This window comes from Microtus pennsylvanicus, chromosome 4 (genome assembly GCF_037038515.1).
Source record: "Microtus pennsylvanicus isolate mMicPen1 chromosome 4, mMicPen1.hap1, whole genome shotgun sequence".
In the NCBI taxonomy this organism is placed as follows: Eukaryota; Metazoa; Chordata; class Mammalia; order Rodentia; family Cricetidae; genus Microtus; species Microtus pennsylvanicus.
Window position 1 is genome coordinate 49,309,712 of NC_134582.1, and position 27,861 is coordinate 49,337,572.

The 27,861-nt window shown below is 41.9% G+C and overlaps 1 protein-coding gene across 1 annotated transcript in view; it reads right to left on the minus strand.

Annotated features, from left to right (window-relative positions):
* The window catches only part of Camk4 (calcium/calmodulin dependent protein kinase IV), a 218,906-nt gene that overhangs the window by 59,948 nt on the left and 131,097 nt on the right, over window positions 1-27,861 (minus strand). Inside the window, exons 4-6 of the mRNA XM_075969040.1 lie at window positions 14,506-14,568; window positions 12,682-12,764; window positions 961-1,033 (exon numbers count right to left, since the gene is read on the minus strand). Of these exons, the coding sequence (XP_075825155.1) occupies window positions 961-1,033; window positions 12,682-12,764; window positions 14,506-14,568 (219 nt within the window). The remainder of the gene's footprint in view (window positions 1-960; window positions 1,034-12,681; window positions 12,765-14,505; window positions 14,569-27,861) is intronic.

Genomic DNA, 27,861 nt, shown 5'->3' on the forward strand with positions numbered 1-27,861 from the left:
TTTTTAAAAAAATTAATTCCGGTAAGCATCCCCCCTTGGGGCCTGTTCTGTATGCTCAGAGATTAATTTGTTTTGGCTTTATACTCAGCAATGAATCACTAAAGTGTCCCAGCTAGTCCCCAGAGCTGGAGAGACGATCCAGCAATGAGGAGGGCTTATTGCTCTTCCAGAGGACCTAATGCCACCCCCTCCCCCGCACCCAGGTAGGGCACTTCACAACTGTCTATAACCCCAGTTACAGGGACCCTGACACTCTTTTCTGACCTCATGACATACACAAGCACACGTACATATAAATATATAAAAGTAAAAATTGGGGAAAAAGAAACCAGTGACTATATTGGAAGATTTCAGCCAGCATGGTTAAACATTTGTTTCATCTAGACAATTGCCCGAAGTTCACGACGAATTCTGAAATTTACATATTCGCAAATGTGTACTTGCATCCACAATTAAGTTATAAGGTTTTACTCTAACCTTATAAATGTTTTATTTTATAAAATTTTATCTTGTGTTTTTCCTCAGAAACAGGACGGGCAGATTCATTTTCCAACAAGTCCACTAATTTCTTATTTTAAAAGAAAGGCAGAGATCTCTATACTTCAGGTCTACGTTTACCTTATTCAACCGTCTTCCATCCCAAACAAACTGAAGAAAACAACGAAACCAACAAAGAAGTAAATGGAAAGAATGCGGAGGGAAATGTTAGGGAACAAGTAAAACTCTAGAGCCCAGTATGAACTCAAGATAGAACTTAAGTAGCTAGACAAACCTATGGGGAGGCGTGTCCTTCGAATTTGAGAAACCAGCTTGTTATGCACATTAATTAAATATGTTTTTCTACAACACTCCATCCCGGTTGCTTATATGGTAGAGCTCACCCCACACCCGCAGTTCTCGATGCCTTTTGTACGAGGTGAGGACCCGTAGGTAAACACACATCATTGCTATTTTACTTACAGCCACGGCCTCCAGGATTTGCTTCACGGCGTCTGCAGCATCACGCTCGCTGTAATATCCCTTTTCCACAATCCTAAAAAACAAATACAGAATGCTTCTCAGACACATACATTTCGTTGAGTGGACATTAACGGAACTTAATTAAATCAACGTCAGAGAAGATACATCCAAACAATTGCAACAGCCCTTTCCAGCACGGGGGAAGGATTCCACAAACTGCCATTCTAAAACCTTGGCTTTGCTAAGAAAATGAAAAACATTCATTTTCTCTCAGCATAAGCTATCCAATCTCCTGGAGGAGAGGCAACTTTTTATTTTAATTTTAAATTGTAAATTATTCTAAACATATGCCAAGTAGATGCTATACTATATATACCTCAATAACTAATTTACAGTCAATCTTTATCCTTATCTACTTACTTTCTTTCCTATTGTATTATTTTAAATCAAATAACAGTTACCCAAACAATAGTAAATCTTTTAAACCCATCACTATAACCACAACATCACACCTGTAAAATACAATAAATCCTTAATATCATCACACTTGCTGCGCTGCAATTTTCTAGGTTTCTGAACATGTTAAATTTTTGTTCACTAGAATTAGTTTTTAAATAAAATTTATGAAACTTGGGTGGTCATTTCTCAAAATAATAACTTCATTTTTGGTTTTGTTTCTTTTAAATGTTACAGCAAGAAGCTACACATTCTCAAAGCAAATGATATTAATAACAGAATTTAAAGCCTCTAAAATGCTTTGAAATTGGGAGACCGAGGAGGATGAAATGCAGAACAGAATAGTTATGATAAAAATCTAAAAAACATAAGAAAATTCCTTAACGATCATAGTTATTAAAATTCAGAAAGGTACATGATTTTATTTTCCACCTACCGATTCATAAAAACAGTAAAACAAAACTCATAATCTCTTAAAAGAATGAAGCTAGAATATCCCAATATCCACCATTGTTTTATGATTTAGATATTTAAAATTTATTTTATTTTCCCTAATCACTCCTCCAGCTCCTCCTGGATCTACATCCCCTTTTTTACCTATCTGATAAAATGTCCTTTTCAGAAAACAAATAAATAAAAAACTCTTCAATTCCCATTTGTACTTCCCACATACCCTAGACATGTGACTTCTGCTGAAGTGACCGACCTACTGAAGCACACCCTTAAAGGGACTTGACCCTTCCTCCCCCGGAAGTTGTCAGTCGTCGGCAGTTCCTCAGCTAAGGCTGGGAACTGATGCTCAACTCTCCTTTCCCTGCTGGAATTTTTGTCTCTGCTTGAGAAGTTCTTTTGCTAGACGCTTATTATGCATCAGGTCAAATAAAATGAAAAATTATAAAAATTGGGGTGTTTATTATTTGCTTATGTCTACTTACAAAAGCTTCAGTCGAAATAAGCTACTTTACGCATACATTTATTGACTGATTTAGTGTGTAAGGGGCTTTGGGAGGGTGCGGGTGTACCATGACACCCTGAGTGTGTCAGGGGCTGTGGGAGGGTGTAGGGGTACCGTGACACCCCTGAGTGGGTCAGGGGCTTTGGGAGGGTGCACGGGTACCGTGACACCCCTGAGTGGGTCAGGGGCTTTGGGAGGGTGCACGGGTATCGTGACACCCCTGAGTGTGTCAGGGGCTGTGGGAGGTGCAGAAGTACCATGACACCCCTGAGTGGGTCAGGGGCTGTGGGAGGGTGCAGAAGTACCATGACACCCCTGAGTGGGTCAGGGGCTGTGGGAGGGTGCAGAAGTACCGTGACACCTCTGAGGAAGTCAGAGAACAATTTCCAGGGCCTAAAGCCAGGAGCTCATCTCGGCAGCATGAGCCTTTACCTGCGGAGCCATCTCCCTGGCCCTGAAATAATCTTCAACTACACTTTCCGAACACTCAGATTTTGAGTCTGAGAGAAGAGGAAAGGCCGAGCACTTTGACTACCACGTTATCGCCTTCTCCACCTTGTGCTCTCTGCAGATTTTATGATATAGCCACCAACACCACAAACGTGACTGCTGTCTCCTCCACACGCTCTTCCCGAAAGCTCCGGTTTTCCACAGCTACCTTAGAGGAAGAGCATTGTTACAGAAAATGGCAGAGGATGACAACTGATAATTACCTCTCTTTGCGACCTTTTATTCTTAGCGCAAGGTGGGAAAATCATTTACTCTGTGGCTTTCAGAACTTTTGGATCTCCCTATGCCCATTTGCTCAGGATGAGACTCTACCACAACTATTTTGGGGAGCTCCTCGGGGTTAGCAGGGCTGGCCTGCACAGCTCTGCATTATTATTTCTATAAGCTTCATGCTTATAGCCCTGCTTCCAGGATTGCTTTCAGGATGTGCTGAGAAGATCTCCCTCTAGGGCTTCGGTGCCTGGGATGGGCTTCACTTCCAAGCTCAGCGCATTTGCGCCTGGTGATAAAGGGTATCTGCCAAGAACTTGTCCAGATGGCCTCAGCCTGACATTTTTCTGCCATCCATTCCTTTGATGATTAGTCCCGATAGTGTGAGCAGTTATTGGTAGACTCCATGAGCAGTGCTTGCTGCCAGGCTCTGTGAATGATTCACGTCCTGCAGAGGCCGTGTCCACACATCACCTTTATCCTTCTTGGCTCAGCCATTACTATTTTCACTTATTATCAGAGTCACGTTAACCCATATTTGTGCTAAGGAGTTTCTTGCTATTGACTTTAACAGTTTCCTACCTGCCTGGTCCCATACTCCGCATACACTCTGCCGTGTTCTCAGCAGTCTTGCATCTGGGAAGCTTAGGTTCACTTTTCAGGTCTGAGATGAGCTCTCCCTCCACCCATAGGATGCCAACCCTAGACTACTACCTTTCTCTGACTTAACTAGTCCCCAGTGTCTAGCTAGAACCCAGGGCCTGTCTCATGGCAGTAAGTTAGACTGTTGTTTGTTCTGCTGCTTAGATAAGGAGAATGAGTGAATGTATCTGCTGGAAGGCACCCTCTCTATTAATTAGATGAAGTATTTTGACTAATTGTCATGCCTCCATTCAAACAGTCCTGAACAGTCATATAATAATTTGTGAACACAGACACTGCACTAGTTCATTAACATTGGTCTAACAAAATTCCTTAGACTGGGTGGCCCATAATCAACAGAAATGCAATTTTTACAATTCCGAGTCTGGGAAGTGTAAGATAATGATGTTAGAAGATCAGTTCTTCTTCACTGGAATGCTTCTTTGTAAATCTTCTTTGATACTTATTTTTAAACAATATCAAAGTGATTCAGATTCAGCAGAACAGCACACTTGCCTCATGAAGTGACACACATTCCATTATACAAGTTAGCTGGCATCTTTTAAAAAATGGCAACGAAACTGAACATGCCAGGGCAGTCACGGGCTTACATCTCTATACAAAATGTACTAGTGATTTTGATTTTCAAAAGTAATGAAAGTTTTCAATCACTGTGAGAAGTGAAGACCTTTCAAAAAAAAAAGAGGAGATAATTTTTTTCCTTTGTTGTCTCTATATTGAAGCACATCAATTTTCAAGTTCTGTAAAATGATTGGAATGTGGTTTAGATACTATCAGAATCTTGAGATCATTTTCTGAGGTCCAAGTCACATGACTTCTCTACATGAGACAACTCTACAGCACTCCATTGCTGCTAGGCTAGAGGGCTCTGAGCTAGAACAATATGTCTCCCAATATCTCCACGACAACCTTGGCCCAACGGCCACCCTGGGACCACACTTCTTAGAGGATGGAGAGAGTTGGGAAGACAGCAGAGGACAGCTTACCTAGGCTCTTTGCTACAATGCCCTCTGCCTCAACAGCATCCTTCCTTAACTACTGCATTTTTTAACTGCCACTGCTTCCTGTGCGGCTCCCGCCGGCCTCTCCTCCCCAGCTGATCTGTTTTCCTTCATACCGTGGTTCTTTCCCCCTAACTGCAGGGTAAGAACATATGGGCACTAAGTATTTTTCTCCGAGGATCTGGTTTGGCGCACGACTCTGGCGCATTTGCTTCTCTCAGAATAATTGCCACAAATTGAATTGAGCGCATCTCCATCCAAGCAGTTAGCGAAGGCCCTGCAGCCGAAGTGCTCAAATCTGATCATGTCCTGAGGCCTCAGACTTCCTGGCACAGAGATTATCAGCTCTACCGCCCTGTGTACCAATCACAGCTCTTTCTCAAATGGCAGGGCTATCAGGAAGCTGTGGTCCACGTGCAAGAGACATTGGACTAATGAAAATGTGTAGCAAAGGGCTGGATGTCAGAAGATAAAAGCCCCAACATAACACGAGTTTCAGGAATCAAAACTACAGCACGGTGCTGCTACACACAACATTCTATTAAAGTGAATACTTCCGTGCTCCAGTGTAATTGTATTTTTCCTTCATAAGCTTCTTTTGCTGCTTTTGCACCTTTCATTGGTGGCATCTTCATTTATATGCTTTTTTTCTTTAAGAACCCGAAGTTGTTAAACTCGTACATTAAAAAGCACTAGCACCCGCTACATGGGAGCTGCAGGGAGGAGGGCGGGGTGTGGATCAATGTGGGTGCTGGCTGGGGAGCCGCAGTACAGGAGGAAGAGGAGGGCAGATCAAATTGCAGGGCTGGGAATGGGCCCAAGGGATTTCTAGTTCAGTTCTTTCATACTAGAAATGAGAAGTCTGACCCAGCGACTCCATAGGAATTGCTGGAGAGTACACTGTCTACTCAACCATTCACTTGACAAATATCTCACCAGGGCTTGCTTTCTGCCTTGCTTAACATTGAGACTGAGAAACCAACTACATCCCTACCCCCACTGCACCGTGTGTTTGGGGATCACTCTGCCCAGGAAGGTCCTTGCGCCCATTCTCTTCCAGCTGCTCCCTAGTTCCACGCACGAGGACCAGTTTTCCTCTAACGCCTTTACACTGTGGCTGCACTGATCAGTGTTTGGAAGCTGATGGCAGTATTAAAGGTATCAGAATCCAAGTCAGTCTTGCTCCCTTTTTTCCAGCTTTGGGTCCCTTGAGCTTGTGTGATGGAAACAAAGCTGGTGACGAAGCCAGCAGAGTGGGGAGATGAGGGTTGTAAGTGGATATGTTGGACATGCTTGGAAATCGGTTTACTTGGATGAAAACTGTTGAGTAGTTTTGGGGCTCCCCTGATTAAATTTATGCTTCAGAAAAAAGAAGGGGATGGATTATCACCAGAAAGGAGTCCTTTGCTATGGAAAAGGAAATGGGAAGGCAGCAAAGGGAAGAAGCGATGGAAACACAGACAAAGGGCATGTGGTTGTATTTCAGATCTGCTAGGTGAAATCAGTGCTGACTAACTTAGTAGTAAGCTAGTTCACAAAGGCTGGGGCCAAGGGGGACCAAGGGAGAATTGAGGGAAGAACACAGTGTTCCTCTCAGCACACAGTGCATTAGTGATGCCGGTGGAACCTCTAGGAAAATTCTACCACCGACTGACAGTTTTTGCTTCTCGTCTCCACAGCTCAGCTGGTCACCAGTGTGGCTTGGGTCACAGGTGTGTGCTGAAGTCACCTAAAGGGGACATAAGATGTTTAAGGCAAAGGCGGGACTTGAGAGGTGGGGGAAGGAGGAAGACTCTGGAAAAGGATCAAGAGGGAGACACATAACGGAGGAGGTGGGTAAGAGCTCAGAGAGACGGAGGATGTCAAGACCCTTCTGGAACACTGGAAAGAATGCCATTGACCCAAGTCTACAAATAAGGAGATTCAGCCTCAGTGGTCTCTCAGTTCTCCACAGAAACTTTGTTCTGGCCCTTGTCTATTCCCCTTTGCCTGTCACTATTTCTGTCTCCGAGCACTCTTTTCTATTCTCATCATATGTTGTCAGGAAAAAAGTCCCACACTCTAACAGCACTGGGAGAAGAATCTTCCAAGTGTGAGCTGTCTGAACTGCTGATCCAATCTGCTCCCGTTCCCAGGCCCGGCAAGCCACTGCACTTCTTGGTGTCTGGAAACATCTGGCTGTCTTGGAAATCCCACACAGTGGAAATTCTACACTTGAAGCCTTCCAAGGTTGCTTTCTTCATTGGCAGAGTACCTGAGGTCTGTCTGTGTTTTATTGAGTTTCTCATGCTTAGATGTTACTGGTTGTACATTTTCCTCTCCTTCAGTCAACAGCTGACAGCATCTGTACTGCTTCTCTCTTGTAAAATGCCACACTTTCTATGCAGGCATCCTCCAGGAGCTGCAGTATTGCCCCCAAGGAAGAACAAAGGGAAACCTACTAAACTTGCTGAAAATACCCATGCCATTTTCTGTGCTGTGAGAACAAAATTCCCCTTCCTTTCTCCAGCCCGGGAGGCTCAGATTGCTTACCAGCGCCCATGAAAGAACAAAAGGCTAATTTAGAAGTAAGGTAGAATTGTATCTGTCAGATCAGGAATCCCTCCAACTTTACGCTTTTCCAAAGTTGTCTAACCTTGGGCAACTGATTTTCTGCATCCTTCATCATCCTCTCTGCTTGTGAGGAAGATAGCGTTTTTCACCCTAATGACTCTCATAGACTCCCCAGACAACCCCTAGAGATTTCCCTGGAAGGACTTGTGTAACAAGGATCTCACCTGTTTCCCATAGGTTCCTTTCCATTAGAAAATTAATATGTTACCAGGGCTTCATCTTAAAATAATAAACAAGTCTCTGTTTATTCCATGTAACTTCCATTCTTTCCTCTACACCCAAGTTCCTACAAAAGCACACTATATATTTGCCCTGAATCAGAATACATGTTTGTTCCACATAATGAGACATATTTGAAACATCTATATCTAAAACAGGTATATGGTTATTCATTCTCTGATTAACCTAATATTCCAGTAGGAATATTACAATGCCTAGTAACAACTGTCACCTTGATAGAATCTGGACTGCCCTGGGAGACAGACCTCTGGGCATACGTGTGGGATTATCTTGATGGAATTCACTGAAATGGGAATATGCAGCCACTGTTGGTGGCATCATTCCCGGCTGAGATCCTGGAATGTGTACATGGAGAGGACCACACAGCAGCACTCACTCTCTGCCCCTTGACTGTAGACACAATGTGGTCGGAAAAGCTGTTTCAGGCTCTTGCTGCCTGGACTGTCCTGGCCCTGATTTACCCTACCCTTCAACTGTAGCATAATAAGTCCTTTTTTTGCACTTTATCATAGCCACAGAAAAAGAGCTGGAGGCAGAAATAATGTTATAAAACTAGTCTGAGGTTCTATTTTGGAGTAGGACTACTGACCCTGGCTTACATAGAAGGAGCATAACACAATAGAACAGACATAAAAGAATAATCACATGCTTTGGGAGATGGTAGGCTTGGGTCCAGTCTTCTTTGTTATAGATCTCTGAAGTAGGCGATTCGACAGAAGTGAATGGGATTCTACGATCCCCAGTTATTTGTTCTGTAAAATGTATATAAGAAGACCTACTCTGTGCATGTGTTGCTTTGAAGAGCAAGCGAACCATCCTGGTGAAATGCTATGCAGACTGCCCTGAAGGTGGCCAGGATCCGGTGACTAATTATCCTTTATAGACAATCAGATACAGTGGATCTTCACTTCAGAGGATTAAATTCATGATGAATTTTAGCACAATTTTCATAGTACAGACTTTTCTGAATTTGGTTAATGCCTTTATCAACCATGACACCACCCTGAAGAAACAGGGTAAGTAGTAGTCCTTACTTATGGAATCTTTGTTAGTGACAGTTTCCTGAAAAGTCAGTTAGTCTCAGCTGTATCGGTTAAAAGTCTTGGAAAGTTAGGTAGATGGATCCACTAGTTTTGACCAGGTAATTGATGCAATTCACAGACTAAGTGCATGGAATATACTCACCCTTTCCCTTGGTTATGGACCCTTCGTGATTACTAAAAGGACATTTTAAGTTATAGAAAGGACAGAAAAATAAATTCAGAGTCAGAGACATAAAATAAGCATGGGTTTGAAACTCACTAATATTTTCTTTAGCTCATGTCCCTGGAAAAAGAAAAAGCCCCACAAAGCCTGAAGAGTGAACGGGCTCAAAGACCGCTTTATGCAAGACCAGCCCAGAGTGATTTACTTGAATTTTCCACATGGAAAATCAACTGTAGTTCCTTCTCTTGCCATGGCGTGAGACTGAATTTCTTAAGAAAGACTGTGAATTGACACACAGAAACCAAGCCCTCTGAAAGAACATATGGCTGCCAAATTCAAGACCATCTATCATAGGAATTATAGAGAGACTCGGCCATTAAAGGTTAGGTTAGCAACCAAAAACATCTTTAGTAATTTGATATGGAGATATCTACCCAGCAAACGGACTCCTTTTCATTCTGCTTTCCCCTGGAAGTTAAGTTTTCATAAGAGGAAAACACAACACACTAGTATTCATCGGAATGTCTGTGGTCAGAAATGGTGGTTAGGCAGGCTCCAGGCAAGCAAATGAAACAAGCTAAAACAAACAGACTTACCTAACTACCGGTGGCTGGAGAGGACACAGACCCAAGAGGAAAACCTTCTACTACCATTTTCCTAAACCAATGCACTCTCTAACTGTACTCTAAATACTGATCCTGTACTGCCAATAAGTAGACCCTTAAAGACTCTATGGTTCCCTGGCATAAAACAGAAGGGCCTTCAGGAGGCCACCATTGAATCAGCCCAGTAGCCCAGTGTCTGCTCACACTAAACTTTTTTTTAACATCAAAACTAAAGAAAACCTGCTGTCTTAGAGGAGTCAACATTCAAAGCTTTATATTCTAAAAATCTCTATATAAAGTGTTCGGCATTGGTGAGCAAAACCTTCTAAAAAAATAAGCCAGGACAAAGGGATTTGCAAGGAATTCGGGTATTTCAAGTTTTAAGACAAAGTGGAGAAAAAAAAAAAACCAACAAAAACATTTAATTAGAAGTCCAAAGATTGTGCTGGGTTGGCTGTGAGGTAAGATACTATCATTTCCTGGGGGAAGAAAATGGAAAACTTATCCAAAAGCACCAGAGTTTGCTCTACTAGGAAGCTGCCGAGACAGACGCTAAGGTTTTAAGAGCTGAGATAGGATTAAGAAGAACTGAACTCTGGGACCGTTCTTTTTCCTGCTATGTCAAAAATAAGTAGATTTCTATATAAAATGCATATATGCAGGTTATATGACTTTTCTAAGACAGAAAAAGCATTGATTTTATTTTAAAATCCTACACCATTTAGCCTGTGTATTTTTATGTAAATTCAACATGAAATGCAGATCCTACCATGCCTTGACTGTTTATTTTTTTTATAGGTACCACAGAATAGATCTTTTGCTAATAAACACAACCACCTTGACTCTAATGGACTAATGCAATTACCCCTCCACCTATGCTTTGACTTCACTTACTAGTTCCCATTAGAGCCATCTCTAGACCAGGAATGAATTCTCATCATTGCCATTCAGTAACTTAGAGCTTGGCCTAAGTTCACAGAAACAAACAGTATTAGGATTTTCTTAGCTCTCAAGAAAAGTCAGTGGATTAACTAAAAATGCAGAATTGACTTCAACTTGGTTAAAGTTAAGAATCACTGTGAGCTAAGAGCATAATTGAGAAGCCTGATGATGTCAGCCATGCCGATAATGTGAACAACACACACAGCAAGACATGTCTTAAAGTCCCTGGGACCGTGCACTGATGATGTCAGCCATGCTGATAATGTGAACAACACGCACAGCAAGACATGTCTTAAAGTCCCTGGGACCAGGCACGGTGGTGGGCACTTTATTGGCTGTCAGTCGTCTAGGAAACGGGAGCACTTCATTTATTCCTCCAGACGGAATTTATCAACACCATTGTCATTCTTACTGTTTTCTTCCTAGAGCTGAATTAAATTTCATCGCAAATTCTCTCACAGACGCTTCACGCAAAGGGAAGGAGAGGCGCTGGATTACAGTGAATTCAAATGAAGAGAAGAGGCAGGCCAGGGTAAGAACTGCTGGGAAGAGGTAACTTCCAAGTGGGGCTCTCATATGCAGCTATTTATAACTAAAGAGCACAAGATTTTTATCTAATAGACCATAATTAGCTGAGAAATAGGCAAGATCTCCTTAGAGAACTCTCACAGCTCCACAGCCAGTAGGATCTTAACTAGAAATATATTACTCTACCCGGAAGAAAGCCTTATCATAAAAATACTCAGTTAAAGTGGTGTTACTAGAGAAGCCATTATAAATACATACTGGTAACACCCCAGAGAAAGGCTGTCTAAGCACATGGGAACAAGATGACTTTAGAATAAGATACATCCTAAGAAGCGCAGGACAGATTCAAATGTGCTCCAAGGCTCATGGAGACTAAGCACAGTACTCAGATTAGCTCACTCTGAGGGGCAGAGATCGATTCAGAACCGTGAGTCTGTCATCAACCACCACTAGGATACTCACACATGCCCACATCCTTACTTATTATTAAAATAGTCAAAAAGTCACAGTTCTAAAGTCTACTCGCTTGTCTCGCTCGGTTTATCTGGCTGTTACAGAGTGATCAACTGTTTAAGTCTTATAATCAATAGACATTTATTTTTCATTGATCTGGAGGTTAGGACGTGCGTGACCAGGACACTGGCAGATTGATTCTTTCCGAGCGTGGCTTTATTAGAGACACAGCCCTTTCATTATCTCCTGGAGGAAAGAGTGGGTACACCCTTTGGGCTTCCCTCGTAAGGCCACCAATCCCACCCAGAGAGGCTCCCTCAGGACTCATCTCTGCCCTGATCCACTGACTTGGGAGTTAGGGTTTCCATGTGTAAATCTGAGATCAACACAACCATCCAAGGCCATCATGGGAGTCAGGATTAGTGTTCCTCTTTCAACAAGCAAAGCCGACCCCTTTTGATGCTTTCTTCTCAGAGTCCGCTCACTGTTACCATTGCTTGGCCATTCTGGAAAGACTGACAGCCCTTCTGACAGGATCCAGACACAGTCTTCTGGCTTCCTTATCCAGTTATCTCTCACACCTGATTCTTTACCAAGACCCTTACGTCAGCTTCTCGTCCTTTCTACGAATGATGAATATTGGTTCATATTGCTATCTTCACTCTCATTCTTGGTTGAATACCCTGATGAACACAGCAGAGGATCCCCTAGGCACAACCATAATTCTCCTGAGTGGACAGGGAGAGGGACAACCATGGAAGCCTAGGGCTGTTTTGACCCAAAGCTGCTCTTCCAGATTTTGGGGTATCCTCTTGTCTCCATTCTCAAGCATCTTTGAGTGATGAGCTGCGAGCAAATCCCTGAAACTGGCAACCATGGGCCAGAGCATACCATGCTTTACCCTGAACCATGGATCTGTTTACAAAGACTCGGACACTGGAGAGGGAAGGTTAAAGATAATCACTTAGAGAATACTGACTTCATGAATGTTTGGGTTATAGTGAGAATGCCATTTTAAGTATGTTCTCATAAAAACAATCTCATAAATATTACTATTTAACTAAAATAGAATGTGATTTTAGAAAATTCTACTTTTTAACATAATAGTTTGTGAAGGTAAATAGATATAACAGACTTCTTTTTAAAATTACTTACCTGTATGTCTTACCAAACACTGTTCATCTTGCTTCCACAATCTTTTCAAGATTTAGTTTAAGAAAATATATCAGTTCACATAATTCTTTTATTATGAAATTTTTTAGGAGATTTTTTCCTTTCCAACATTTTTTGGTGACATTGAGCAAACATTTTTGTTGTTTACCCACTAGACCCAACTCACCTGTCGAACAGCTCTCCTCCCGTGACGAGCTCAAGGACCAGACTGATTTCCATGGGTGTTTCAAATATTTCCTTAAGTTTTATCTGAGGGAAACACATACATCAAGAAAGAACATCAACAACTGCTCAACCCCATCTTCCTTAAAGATGGCTAAAATTAAGGACAAGGCAATAGCTTGCATCAGCAGTGGGCAGGGTCAGGTCAGTGAAAGTCCCCCATGCTCCCATTAGGAAGACTCTCATGAGGCCATCAGGGCCCTCTCTTTCTCAGATGCTGGCTTTGTCAGTTACCTCAGGTTTTTCAAAATTCCCATTTAGTTTTGACTTTTTTTTTCATTTTGAAAAAAAAATCCTTTAAAAACACTCCCAAAATTTACTCAAATGTTGCAGGGTTAATGTTTTTTTTTTAGACTCAAAAACAAGACCCAACTTTATAAAACTGTTTGGAAACATCATGGATGCTAGAGACAAGCAAGGCTTTCTCCTGGAAACAATGGATTTGAACTTAGGGTGTGGCGAGACAGGCTGGGTCAGGTCTTGGGAAAGTACTTTTCAGCAGTTAAAGCCGCTTGTCTGTGATGGGTTGCTGGAAAGAGAGGTGGTAGAGATTCAGATAATCCAACCAAATGTGGATCTTTCTCCAGACCTTGGGGGATCTGGAGGCCAGAGCTGACCTCCACGTGAAGAACGCGGCACACTGATTTCCTTAGAAAGAGGAGGCAGAAGAGGCACGGGAAACGTGCAAGTGATGGTTGAGTATGTCATGCTTGAGAATTGCTCATGCCAAGTCACCCCGGACTTCACTGCACACTGAACTCTAGTGCTGTCCCACACTGTGGACAACAATGGCCTAAGCCACTTGTGACAGCCCTGTTCTCTGATCAGCAAGCCTGCGTGTAGTTGGAGAGCACCTGTAGGAAGCTCTGGCCAGCGACGTTTGACGAAAGCGCCACTGCAGAAGCTTCTGAGAGCCCTCAGCTGACGAGGCCCCTCCAATTTTCCCCTTAAATATCAACCAGGGAACTTATAAAAATGTGGAGCTATCATTACGAGGCCGTGAAGACAAGTGAGAAAGCAATGCACCAGGGCATAGAAAATGGCAAACACAGGGACGTATGAAGCCTGGGTCCTGGACCGCGGCCTACGGTCCACCTTCTTACTCATTAATGCTGTGTAGCGAAGTGCCCCTTTAACTCACATATCAAGTTGTATGCACTTTGCTTTGAGCATTACAGGTCATCAGCCCAGACATAACTTTCTCATACAAATAGGCTTAAAAAAAATAGGTAGATGGCTTCATTTTGTAAAATCAAGTTGCTGCTACGAAGATGATTTTGTTCTTTTTCACTCCGTTGATCCGGAAAGCTTTGCACTGGGCATTTTTCTCAGTGTCGTCTGAACACAGAGCACAGCGGAGTGTCTGGGAACCACTCAGTCCTCCTATTCAGGCACATCATCTATTTGCATCTTTGCATTATTTCTGAAGCAGATACTCTCTTAAAGGCGGAAATGACTTTGGAAAGCAATGCCTTCTTCTTGGGCTTTATCGGCTGCAGCATATTAAAGAGATAAGCAAACAAAAGAGGGAGAAAGCCAGTGCTTCACCAGAGCAAAATAAAACTCTCCAATTTTTCTCCTTTCATGCATGAAAGGAGGCGTGCTATGCATTGTTAGTCCATCTAGTCCAAAACTGAATGTGTGTGTGAGGTACAGCCATGAGCTAGGCCGTACTGTCTGACAGAGGAAGAACCCCTCTTCCCCATAACAACGATCCCATTCTACAGCCTTAGAAATGATTTTGAATTGTAAGCTAAAAGCCACTTACGATGTTCGGGTGTGAGAGGCGCAGCAGAACTCCTATCTCAGTTCTGACAATCTTTTTGTCCACCTAGAAGGCATTAAGAGAGAAGTCGTGAACTGAAAAGGACTCCAACTTACAAAAACTCTGACTGTGCCAGAGATGAGACACACCGGTAGCCAACCCAGCAGATAAAACGATCGGAGAGGTGTGCTGTCTCTCTGTCTCTGTCTTTCTCATCTCTGTGTCTCTGCCTGTCTGTCTCTCCCTCCAGTAGATCCAGAAACAGAGCACCCGGTCTACAATACATTTTCCATGTTATCTACCCCATTTCCTATCAAACATCATAACCACCACTACCACCAGCACAAGTTGGTCTCAGCTTGTCCCTGCACTTCTTACTTTCATTGCCAGAAGTCTCACTCAACCCCACAGAACTGCCAATCGCCTCGCCCACCTTCTTCACACCGAGTGGCCACACAATTCAACCTCACCCACAGGTACAGTCCTGAGGAAGGATGACCACATCAAGGGTTTCTGGCAGAACCAAGTCATCCCACGGTGTCCTCTCCAGAAATTGTGTGCAAATAATCGATACAATTCCCTTCCTATTTTGAATTATGAGAGCAAAATAGAGCAGACGTCACTACTCCTGATGCCTAGTTTTTATACTGTATGTCAACATAGGGAAAAATTACTGAGATGAAAAGAACTACCAATATCACCTAGTTCCTGTATTGCTATATAGGTTCATTTATTCTTTGAGCTTTAATTCTATGAGCCACTAAATTTTCTTTCTTCTTGTCATCCAGAGTCAGTTTCTATTGGTGATGACTAAGAGACCCTAGTACAATGATTCTCAACCTATGGGTTGTGACCCCTTTGAGGATCACATTTCAAACATCCTGTATATCAGATATTACATTACAGTTCATAACCATAGCAAAATTACAGTTATGAAGTGGCAATGAAAATAATTGTTTGGTTGTTTGGGGGTCACCACAACATGGGAACTATATTAAAGGGCTGCAGCCTTAGGAAGGTTGAGAAACACTGCATAGTTACAACACGTGACATATTGGGGACAATGTCCACTGAATTTCTCATCTGCAAAATGCGAGATGCTCCCCAACTAAGGTTCAGGAAATGAGAGTTTAGACGATCTAAAAGTCATGTGCAAACAGAAAACTTTAAGTGTAGTCTGCGGTGCACGTTTATAAACCCAGCCCTGGGGAGGCAGAGACAAATGGATCATTGGGGCTCTAGGCCAGTCAGCCGAGCCTCAGTGGTAGGTTCAGACCAGCCAAAGACTCTTTAAAAAGATGGGTGGAACCAGGACACCTTACATTGTCTTCTCGCCTCTTCTCTCTCTCTCTCTCTCTCTCTCTCTCTCTCTCTCTCTCTCTCTCTCTCTCACACACACACACACACATGTGCACATGCACCTCCACACACATGTGTACCCCCACAAGTCAATTTTGTTATTTGTGAAATCAATCAGAACACTCAGAGTAGTTTTACATATCCATGCCAAAGAAATTTAAGCTGTTATCTAGCTACTACTGTGTTTTCTGTGCTATAATACTCTGACCAAAAGCAACTGAGGAAAAATATGGCTGAGTTATACTTCCAGGTGACAATCTATCACTAAAAAAGGTTATTGTATGAACTAAACAAAAAACAGAAGAAGAAACCATAGAAGGACTCTGGCTCATTCACTGGCTCACCGTCACCTAGCTCACTTCTACAGCCCAAATTAACCTGTCTGGGAAAGGCGTTGCCCAAATTGGACTGAGCCTTCCCACACCAATCATCAGTCAAGATAATCTCTTACAGACTTAGTTACAGGCCAATCTTTTTTTTTTTCCGGTTTTTTTCGAGACAGGGTTTCTCTGTAGCTTTGAAGACTGTTCTGGAACTTGTTCTTGTAGACCAGGCTGGCCTCGAACTCACAGAGAAACAGGCCAATCTTATCGAGGCAGTTCTTCAGTTGAAGTTCCTTCTGCTTTGGTGACTTGAATTTGTGTCTAGCTGATAACAAGAACTAACCAGGACAACCATTAATAGCTACAAAACAAAAATGTGTTCTATTTACACTGGATGGATGGCAGCTGGCAACTCAGAAAACTTATTAATGTTATGTATGAATATCCCACACAAAAATGAAGTGTCAGTTATAAATTCTGTCTAGAGAGGGACAGGGATGATATGATCTGTCAATCTTCATAACTGCCGGCTAATACAGGCAATAACATGGGAGGGCAGATTCATTGGGAGCAGAGACAAACAAGCTGGCAAGAAACTGACTTCAGCAAATGTGTGTCACATTGACAGTCTCTAGGGCTTTATCTGTGAAAGACAAAGAAGAGACACATTTTAATGCATCCATCTAGTGTTCCGCTACTGAAAACATTTGGAGACTGCCCTACCAGTCTCCTCCCGAGACTGAATTAGAGCTGCTTTTCCCAATTTTGACAGAGTATGTGTTAAGCAAAACTCTTCCGAGTGCAGGTAACCAATACCAGCTCAAGCTTATCTGTGCTCTAGCAGAAAATGTTGGCACATGGAAACTCAGATCTGTCTGCAGATAGCCAAATACAGAAGCTCAGACTCAAACATCGCTATGCTAATCTCAGACAATTTTCTCGTTGTTTTGTTTGCATTCAATGCATAAATCTATATGTAAGAGACATGTGACTCTAACAGGACCAAGCATGGGTAAGGCGCCATCTCCTCTGATCAACTTTGAGAGAACTGGAATGTCTGGCTGGGTCAGGACCTGAATCTCCTGAAAACTGGATGTTGCCAGATACTGAAGCCTCCATTAATGATTGTTTTGTTATTCGTTTCCTCTTTTATTTGCCTGTCTAAAATACTGAAATGTTGCTTTCTTTGCTTTTTCCTATGTCCCAGACTAATTAATAAATCATCAAATATTATTAATTTATAACAATTCTTGCAAGAGTAGGTTTAATGTTCATATTATGATTGTTTAACAATAACTCATAGATGCTACAAAGTAGTAACTTACACTGCTTTTCCATAAAGCTCTTATAAACCCATACTGAAAACCGAGGGGTGGCAATTGCTTCCCTGGTGAATTAGTCTGACAGACTCGTGTGTACTGGGAACTCTGCTTTCTTACTCTCTGTCTACAGTGTGTCATTTTGTCCAGGATTTTGATGTTACTAATGACACTCGTTGAAGGGAGGAAAGCAATGTAGGACCAAGAGTACTAGCAAACAAGACAGGTAGGAGTTGAAGCTTGCATAAACCCGTCTTTAAAATACTGTGTTGGGAGGGAAGAAAAGCCACAGCTTATATTATATTCTCAAAACTTCTAAAATAGAAAAAAAAGTGTACAATCTATATTTAAAAAAAAGCTCGCCATAGAACCAGAGAGTCAAAGGTCTCTTGATTTATATGGAATGAATATCTATCATCTAGGTTTTATATGTTGGGCTCCATATTAAACACTGGAGGAGCCTACAAAAAGCAAGCAAAATAAGGTCTCTTCAGAGGAAGCTAGTGATCTAATTTGGGGACAAATTTATCTATATAATGTCAAGAGAAGACAACGAATGATGTGTTTTGTTTTAAAGTCTCCATTGGGGACTAGAGAGATGGCTTGCTTTCTGTTAAGAGTCCTTGCAGGGAAACCAGTTCAATTCTCAGCATCCATATGGAGACACGGCTGTCTGTAACTCCGGCTGCAGGGCATCTAATTCCACCGTGAGACCACCATGGGCTCCGAGCATATATCTAGGTACACAATCATACAGGTATGCATAAAAACAAATTAGAACCCAAACCTCCATTGTTCAATGCAAGATAACCTCCATGGTTGAAATAATGCTACTATTTAAATACTAGCTTATTGTAAAAAAAAGATTTTTTTTTACATTATTTGACATTTAAAGAACACCTCACTGTTAACAAACGAAGAACAATTCACTAAGTGTGTATGTGGTACATGAAGACAGTGTGATGAGACAGACCAATAAGTGATGTCAATCAGTCCGGTCACTGAGATACAGAAAAGAGACTCGAGGAGGAGAGTGAACGTTCTTTAGAGGAAAAATTGTTAGTTTCGTGGAAAATTTCCATTGTGCAAAAGCTACTCCTCTTGTGTATAAAATCTTTGCGAGAACACCCAGACATAGACAGATTTCCTTCAAAGCAGCTCATAGAATAACTATGTTGCAATCTGCAGGGCACTGGCTTTTGACCTTGGCACTGGACTGGATGAAATCACACCTGTAAAAAGCATTATTATTCTCACTCACGTAGAGCTCCACATTCAACACAGTTTCCAGAGAGCCCCGGGTGCAGGAGCCCACCCTGCTGAGAGATGTACTGGAATTCTGGATGAGAGCAAATCTTCCATTTTGGTTTCTACAGATATTGCTCAAGAAAATCCTGAGGGATTATTATTATTATTAAATAAGGTATTACTGATGATAATAAAAGAGTCACGACCGTGAAGCAAATTCATATCCATTGTCTCACGGTGAACCACATGTTTGCTACATGAGCACCCGAATCTAGGGATTTATAGTAAATCCCATGGACAGCACAACTTTATTAGCCTACTTGTAACTTAGATACATAGGCTTTTTCATTCTAGTTTTCTGTTAATTTTGCATATAGCCTTGTTCATTCTAGTTTATCTCTTAATTTTACAATAGAGATTACACTTTTTTTTTTGCTGCCCCGGGTCAGCAATAACTTCCTAACTAATGCAAAAATAAATATATTTGTAATTATTTGTATGATTCTTTTAAAAAATATAGACCCTAAGTCCTTCATTCCTAAGTTAGGGCTCATTTTTCTGATTGTATATTTAGGACTTATGTGTTCCACAATGCCCCCTAACGTTTTCACGTATTTCTGATCAGCATAAAACGACAGCAGATGACAGAATCCTTAACTTTTTTTATCTTTTCATTTTCAACAAGACATTTTCTAGTGTAAACACATATTCTGAACAAACATTTTACTGTGTTACCTAGCATGTATTCCACATTATGAAACCTTTTAAAAATTGAGTGTGAAGTAATATTAGTTCCAGAAATATTCAAAACAGGTAATATTTCAGAAAAAAACCTTCTAGCTTGGAATTTTATTTGGAGTCCAAAATTAACTTCTATATGAAATCAGTTTTGTCAACGGCATGCATCTTTATAGTATGTTCTGTGTCATCTGTGCCAATCCAAAAGGCTGTCCAGAGTCTCAGAAGAGCTTCCTGGGGCACAGCGGAAGCCTTCCCTTTTCTACTTTCATATCTAAATAAGGTTAATTTTAATTTAATTTATTCTTTAAAATATTCTTATTTTACATACCAATCTCAGGTCTCTCTCCCTCTCCTCCTCCCGCCCCCCCCCCCCACTTCTCCCACCCCATTCCCCATTCAGTTGTCAGAAATGGTGAGGCCTCCCAAGTCTCTCATCAACAAAGTCTGTCACATGACGTGACAGTGTAAAACTGATCCTGAGGCAGGACCATTGAGACAAGTCGGAGTCCCTCCCCCCTGTATCTAGGCAGAGCAAGGTGTCCCTCCATAGGAAATGGGCTCCAAAAGCCAGTTCATGCACTAGGGATAAACACTGGTCCCTCTGTCAGTGGCCCCATATACTGCCTAAAGTGACACAGCTGTCACCCACATTCAGAGTCTAGTTTGGTCCTATGCAGGTCCCCCAGGTGTCAGTCTGGAGTCAGTGAGCTTCCACTCACTTGGGTCAGCTGTTTCTGTGGCTTTCCTTATCATGGTCTCGACCCCTTTGCTCATATTATCACTCCTTCCTCTCTTCATTTGGACTCCGGGAGTTTGTTTAGTAAAGCAAAATAAATCAGAGTAAATTGAATAAACTCTGTGTGTCAAATGCATGCAGTGGCCAAAGAGCATGGCAGCATTGCTGCATCTCTGGACAGGATGGGCAGCGAGAACCTAAAGAAATGCCTAAGAACTTTGGCCAATTATTGCATTCTGAAGTTTAAAGGTTCACTTTTACCTTTATGTATGCATTTGTGTATTTGCCTGTGGGTGTGAGTTATGTGTATCCAGGTGGCCATGGTGGCCAGAAGAGTATGTCAGAACCCCTAGCGATGAATAAACAACAGACAGTTGTTGCTGCCAGACGTGGATACTAGAAATCTACCCCGGGTACTCTGAAGAGCAGCAAGTGCTTGTAGTTGCTGAATCTTCTCTCCAACTCGGTGAAGTTTAATACTAGACTTAGAGTGATAGAGATACGTTCATGCTTTCCAGAATATGATGTTTTAGTGCTGACCAGAAAGAACCGTGCCTCCCACTTAAATATTTCTGTGGGGTGCTGTGACTACCAACATAAAACAGATAATGGCTAAATAGATTAGCATCTGGTGCATTTCTCTAGAGCCCTGTCTCAGCTCTTCTCCTTCAGCTACACAAAGGATTCAAAGAAAAAGCTTCATTTCACTCTGGTATTGGTTGAAATAGCCAATATGAAGAATTGTGTTATACTTTCAATAGAAAATATACCTTTTGAGGTTTATACATGAGAAAAATAAAATTAACAGCACACTTAATAAAAGAAACAGATGGTGCCAAAACTTTATGGAACTCAAGTTTTCTCAACACCAAAAAGAAGAAAAAAACAAGTTTGTTTCTGCTCTAATGGTGGAAAGTTGAGTAAAAAGAAATATATAAAAGTATAGTTCTCCAATATCCCCCAAGGTTCCCAAAATTGAATGTGGCTCATTAGATATGGATACTTCATTTGGACGAGCAGTAGTAAATGTACTCCAGACATTAGCCCAAATGATGACAGAATGAGGAAGGATTTGAAAACAGGCAAAGACGGAAGGACTTGAAGGAAAAGCTAAAAACCTGCAGCTGTGTCGTGGAAGTGACGGGTTGGGGCAGAGCAGGGGGAAAGATGGGAGAAACGAGACACAGGCATGCAAATCATTGCTGGACTCGAGTCACCAAATCATGTCACACACCCTAGATCTGGAGCCACCACCCTCTGAGTGAGCTAGGGGACCTTTACTAAAAGGGACAGCTGCTCTTCTCACCTCAATGTCTCCATCTATTGCAGCAGCATTTCCACACAAAACAAGGCCTCGAGCTGGGGAGATGGCTCGGTATAGAAAACTCCTGCCACACAATTGTAAGGATCTAAATCGGACCCCTAGAATCCTTATAAATATGAAGAATGGTGCCACTGACCTGCCCCTCACTACTGGGGAAGTGTAGGTGGCTGAGTGTCTGGAGCTCTCTGGCCAACCATCCCAGCCAACTCAAGCAGCTTCAGTGAGAGGCCCAATCTAAATTAAATGTGGAAGGCAACCCAGAGGAAATGCCCAGCCTTGACATCTGCCTTCCAGAAGCACACACACACACACCCTTGTGCACATGCACACACACACACACACACACACACATGCACATGAACACACACCCACACCAACAGATTCAACAACAATGGTGGGTTTCATTATCCTTACAGAATGAGACTATGTATCTTGCTTGTTTCTATTTGCTCTCTGCCTTCTTTGGCTCATTTCTGGCTTGAATAATTTTCAGAGAATGTTGCAAAGCACAGAATTGTGCTTCTCGGAGGCATTGTGAAAACATGGAAGATATGAATTTCTAATGGATAATAAGAAATGCCTTTAATTTTTCAGAATGATTCCCTTTTACACAGGTTCTGCTTAATTTCCTGACAATAGGCAGGCCTCTGCTGATACCAGCATGCAAGGAAAGAGCCTTGACAAGTGGAATTCTGTTCAATTCAGAAGCCATTCTAGTCTACAAGGATTTGAAAGCTAAGGCCTGCTGTTTGAGCCTACAAACATCAAACGGCCACATACGATCAGATGGAGGATTTCTCACATGATGCTAGTAGTATTCACAATAACTCTAGAATTCTAACCAAGAATGGGTATTTTCACTCCTCTCTTCTTGTCCAAAAGCAAACCTGGACATCTTTGCTTTTGGCATAGACCCTGGCAGTGACCTGGTTTGGCTTCCATAGAAAACACACCAGAGGCCCTGGTCCCTGCTTCTCACTGCTGTGATCCAGCCATCGCAAGCATGCAACCTTCAACTTTCCCTTGCAGTCACGTCCTGGATCCCCCTCTCTCATTCCTCTTCTGAGGACTTCTCTACATGGCTCATAGTATCAACGCTCTTAACAACTTGGGTAACAATGCCACGATTCATTCAGCGTTTTGGCCTGTTTCTTTATCACTGGCTCATTTTCCCATTTTTTCCTCTGATCCCACTTGGCAACTCACTCTCACGGTTACACCTGAAGTCATTAGCATCCATGGGACACTACAGAAACCTTGACATCAAACTGCGCACACGGATCGATTTCTCTCAACCTTCACTCTCCCTTAACTCAGAGTCCATGATCTGTCCGTCTGTGCACTGGTCTACACACAGTCTGCCCTTCTCTCATTCACTTGTAATTTCCAGACGAAATCCCTAAGCTTATTCAGCTTCACCATTATTGCATTTCTGTGTCTGGACTAGATCCATTAGGGAGAACAGACAACTTCGTTAACTTCCAATTTTAAATTTATGACACCAAATTTAAGGGGCCCTCGGTGTGTTCGTTCTACAGAAAAATATATACCCTCTCTCTTTATACCTCTGCTTCACCCCCATCTCCAATTACTGAGAAGGCAGAAAATCCAAGAAAAATTATTTTATCTTCATCATCTACAACAAAAAAACATTTTTATCTTTTAATTCTGCAAATACGTTTTAGCACCTATTATATACAGATAATATTCTGGGCATGATGCTATATTAGTGAATAAATCAACTCTGGGGTATAAAAACTCTTTGTTCTAGCAGAGGCAGAATATGAATAAATAAATAATAGGCCTCAGGTTCCTTTGTACTATATTGCAGGGAATCAAAATGAAGGAGACAATAAAAGAGTCACCGATAATGTAACATGGAGGCAGCCACATGAGAGAACATTAATGCTCTGAGTGAAACGTGGCCAGAGAATAGAATAAAACTGTCGTTTGTGCGGATGCAAAAGACAGGAAAAAAGCCGCCCACATCAGAGAGATATCAATAAAGCCACATGTCTTTGTACTGAATTTACCCTCCATTCCTCTCCTTTTATTCCAGCTTACTGATAAGTTTTGAAAAAAAAAACTAAGAAAACTTTCTTCTGGGTACTTCCATGCTAAACTTCATACTACTTGCCCGCAACCATTTGTCTCCCAAATCTTTTAGCATGAGTGAGTTTGGAGTCAACAGGAAGGTGGTGATGGTTTAGAGCTGGGGCGGTGACAGGCAGTGGACAGGTGGTGGGTATAAACAGCCGGGGAATCCAGTCCCTGATTTGATACTCCTCGTGCACAGCCAGCTTTGCTGTGAGCAGCAGCAGCAGACAGGCTCTAAACAACCGTTCACTTCATTCACATTTCACACGGCCTTGGCAACTGTGAAAGTCCAAGTCTTCTAATTGTTCTGTTCCCAATCATTTCCTCCTCCTTTCAGACTCCCCAAAGGAGAAAACCAAGGCTTTTGCATAGAGGATGGAAGCAGTTTAGGCAAAATAGGAACATCTCTAGAAGTTTAATGGAGAAAAGGGGCATCTATGTTTTGGAAAGCAAAGCCTATGGAAGAAGGGACTTTGGAGAAGGGCACTTCCTGCAGAGTGAGTCACTACAGATCTTCCTTCTTAGATCCTTAGTGCAAACCTTCCTGCTCACAGACACTGGGAATTCGCTTCAAAGGGGAGGGTCTTTCTTCTGACAGCGAATGAAACACGTTTAACATTCTCGGGGGACATGATAAGCTGAATGAAGCTTAAACAATTGATTTGGGATTCTGCCAGAGTCCTACAGAAAATAGGTTTGGCTTAGCAGAGGAGGAGAGGAAAGGGACTGGAACGCGAGGGAGAAAGACCATGGAGGATGTATACTTCGTTCTCCTCTTCTCTGTCGCTCCAGAACTAACATTGCTCAGGGGTAATCCTGACTTAGGTTCTTTCATCTTTACCAAGATCTCCCCGGCTCAGTTTACCCTATCCAGTCCTGTTTCTGATGCCATGTCTCCACTCCCCTCCCCTAGGAAAACTCTGAGGTTGCCTCTGAACCTTCTTATCTGGGCTCAAGGCACTAAAATTGTTCGCTCTGATTCACTGATTTTATCAGTCCACTGGAATTGGTACTGAAATCCTGCCTGTTTTCTCTCCCCTCCCATTTTATACAGAGGTGTTTTAGCTGTCAGAAAGAAGGAAGTGTTTCTCTCAAACACTACGCCTTGCTTTTACTTTGAGTAGCTCATCATTTGCACTAAATACAACAGCAGAGGAGATTAAAAGAAAATTAAATGATGCATCACCCCCAGGACACAAAGCCTTGACAAATATCATTTCTCCATCTTCCCAAAGAAGATGACCATGCTTAGGGGTCAAGTCTTCTCCAAAAAGAAACTTATATCCCATGATGAAAAGAGATCATGGGATATAAGCTTCCTAAATTCTCTTTCAGGGCTTATCCTGTCAGACAGGGAAGAAAACAAAAACATAGCATATATTTTTAAGTGTAAAATGAAGGAAATAACAGTGAGAACAATTGCAACATAATTAGTCACCAGTATCTTGTTTTATAAACTTCTAGCTTTTAAAAAATGTCTTTTCCATATTTTCAAACCAGAAAATATGATGTTACTTTTTCACTAAAAACATTACTAGTAGCCCAACATCATCAATGCCTCGTTCAAACATTACAGCTGTTCCTTGCTAATTACACTAATATAAACCTTGTAGTAGTGATCATTCTTGCCTGTACTTAAATTTTCTTTTCATTGTATCTGGCACTTTCATGGCTTGGCTACTGCGAACCCTCTCTTGGGTCTCTAAATCTGTCCAAGATTATTTAAATTTCTTCGCCTACAAAATGGAGACATTAATCATGACCATGACTTAGTGGTGTTATATGGATTGATGGTGTGTGTGGAAACTTCTTTGTTTTTGACGGATGCTCAGTGAATGTCAGTGCCTTCCCTAAGAGGGCATTTACAAAATTAACTTTTTCTCGTCTTCTGTTTAACATTTCCTAACTCTGGCATGAGAAACTATCATAGAGTAGGAGACAGTTTCTTTAGAATCCACTATTAGAGTCCAAGGTAACTTCCCTGCCAAGCAGTGGCCAAAGGGAGGGACTCGTGTGTGTTTTCACTTAAATACATATTTTCCTTGACCTTTTTAGAAACTAGGATCAAAACAACACTCATAACTTTAAATGTAAGAAATACTGAAGGCCATTTTTATGTTTAATAATTACTATAGAGCATTAGAGTCACACTTCAGTTGTCTTTAAATTGACCACCAGACACATTTTATGTATATTTCTGGTCTAATCCTTTCTTCTTAGTACCTTTGGTAATTTTATACGGTCAAGGTCATACTTTTTAAAACGCTTTTAAAATTCTTAAGAGGGCACAAAAATAGTGCAACTTAACCTCCAGTTTATGTTCCTTTCAGTCAAACAACAATGCCTTGTTTGCATGATTCCAAAATCACCCACAACGAGGACAGAACGCCAAGAAGCTCAGAGCTCCCAAGACGGTCTTTTGATCTGTGTGATTCTTCAAACTAAGTCACCAGCTTTCTATTAAATAATTCAAATAAAGATAGAGGAGTTATTAGCATTTTAAAACTCTTCAATTAGATCTTCACAATGTATCCTTTACCAAGACTATATCTTCATATAAAACATCTTTATGCTCATAACAGATTGCTTTAGTATCTTGCCTGGCCTTTACTTTTTCCCAAAAAAGTAAGAGCTTCTTCAAAGACCCTAATTACTGCTCTTCAAAAATGCTAAAAAAAATTTGAAAATTAAAAAGCATAATCCTTAGTAACAATCTAAACATTGTCCTTATACCCAGGTAAGTGTGGTCTTCACCACCCATCAGGAAGACTTCTCAATGCACCAGAAGAGGCCTGTACAGAAAAGCACAACCTAAATGCAAAGTCACGGAGCCCAACGGCTCCATCTTTAAACAGTCTCACACCTAAGGCTCAGGGAATGCTAAGGAAGGGGGAACAGGAAGATTGCAAGTGTCAGAAGATCAAAGAGTTTGCTGTGACGTTGTGTCTCCTAGTACTGTCAGAAGTTAGACACATAAAGTCTCACCAGTGTGATTGCCCAAATGTTGAGCAGAAACAGGATGACATCAATGGACATGCCAAAGTGGACAATGGAAAGTTCCTGAGACTTCAATCATACACAAAAATGACAGGCAACTGAGCCCTGCTGCGAGTGGGAGAAATTGTCTTCCCTAGGGACTAGAATGCCAAATGGTCAGCCCTAAACACATGCATCCAAGGAACATTATACAGACTGAGTAGGTTATAGTTAGGGATATATATGCATATACTGATATGTATCCAAAAACGATTTATGGAAAAGTGGGCATGAATTTGAAAGAGAACAAGGAGGAGTGTATGGGAAGTTTTGGAGGAAGAAAGGGAAGAGAGAAATGCTGTAATTATGTTGTACTCTAAAAGACCTAAGTAAAAAATAAGGAACATGGGATACAAATGGGAAGGGCTTTAAATGATCTTCTAGATGCTGTTCACAGCTCCCTTTTTTAAATGTGAAAGTCTGGTCCTGCCTTCCTCCTGCATTCCTTGCTTGCTAAGAATCCACCCTAATGTCAGGAAACACCAGTTCCACTTTCCTGGAAGACACCAGACACTCCAGAAATCAGACACGGAAGAATGAACGTGTGTCAGTTCCGTCTGCAATGTGATCTTTCATATAATGCCCTGCATATATCCTTAAGTACTCCCATAGCTGTAAGGGTCTAAAGGTTTCACACCAGAGGCACGGTGTCTATGTGCACTCATTATATTAATGTTCTGCCATTTCCTTCTCTTTGGCACATTCCCAGCCCATCAAGATTGAGAGGAGGCAGTAGCCAACTGGTCTGCAGTGCATATGGCAGGCCTCTGTGTGCTGGGGGGCTTTTTTCCTCCCTGGGTGTTCACCAGGTATCCAGGTATTTATTGGCTTTCCCACTCCACTGGTGACGACAATCACCTGTCCCAGCCATGTGCAGCTGCAAGTGCTCCTACGTGGCCAGGTTCTTCTGCAGACAGCATCTGGCAAAGGTCCTGCTATAAGGACGCTTGAGCCCTTCCATGGAGAACACACCACCGATGAAGACGCATTTGAATTTCGAGTCACTTGGAAAGAACAGAGCAAAGTAGGTACAACCTTGAGAAACAGCTAACCTCACCTTAACAACAAAAAGATGTTTTTTTTTACTTTTATTTATGTTGTCTAGTTGTCCTTGGTTGTACATGTACACGTGTGCAGATGCCAATGAGACCAAAAGAGGGCACCAGATGCCCTGCA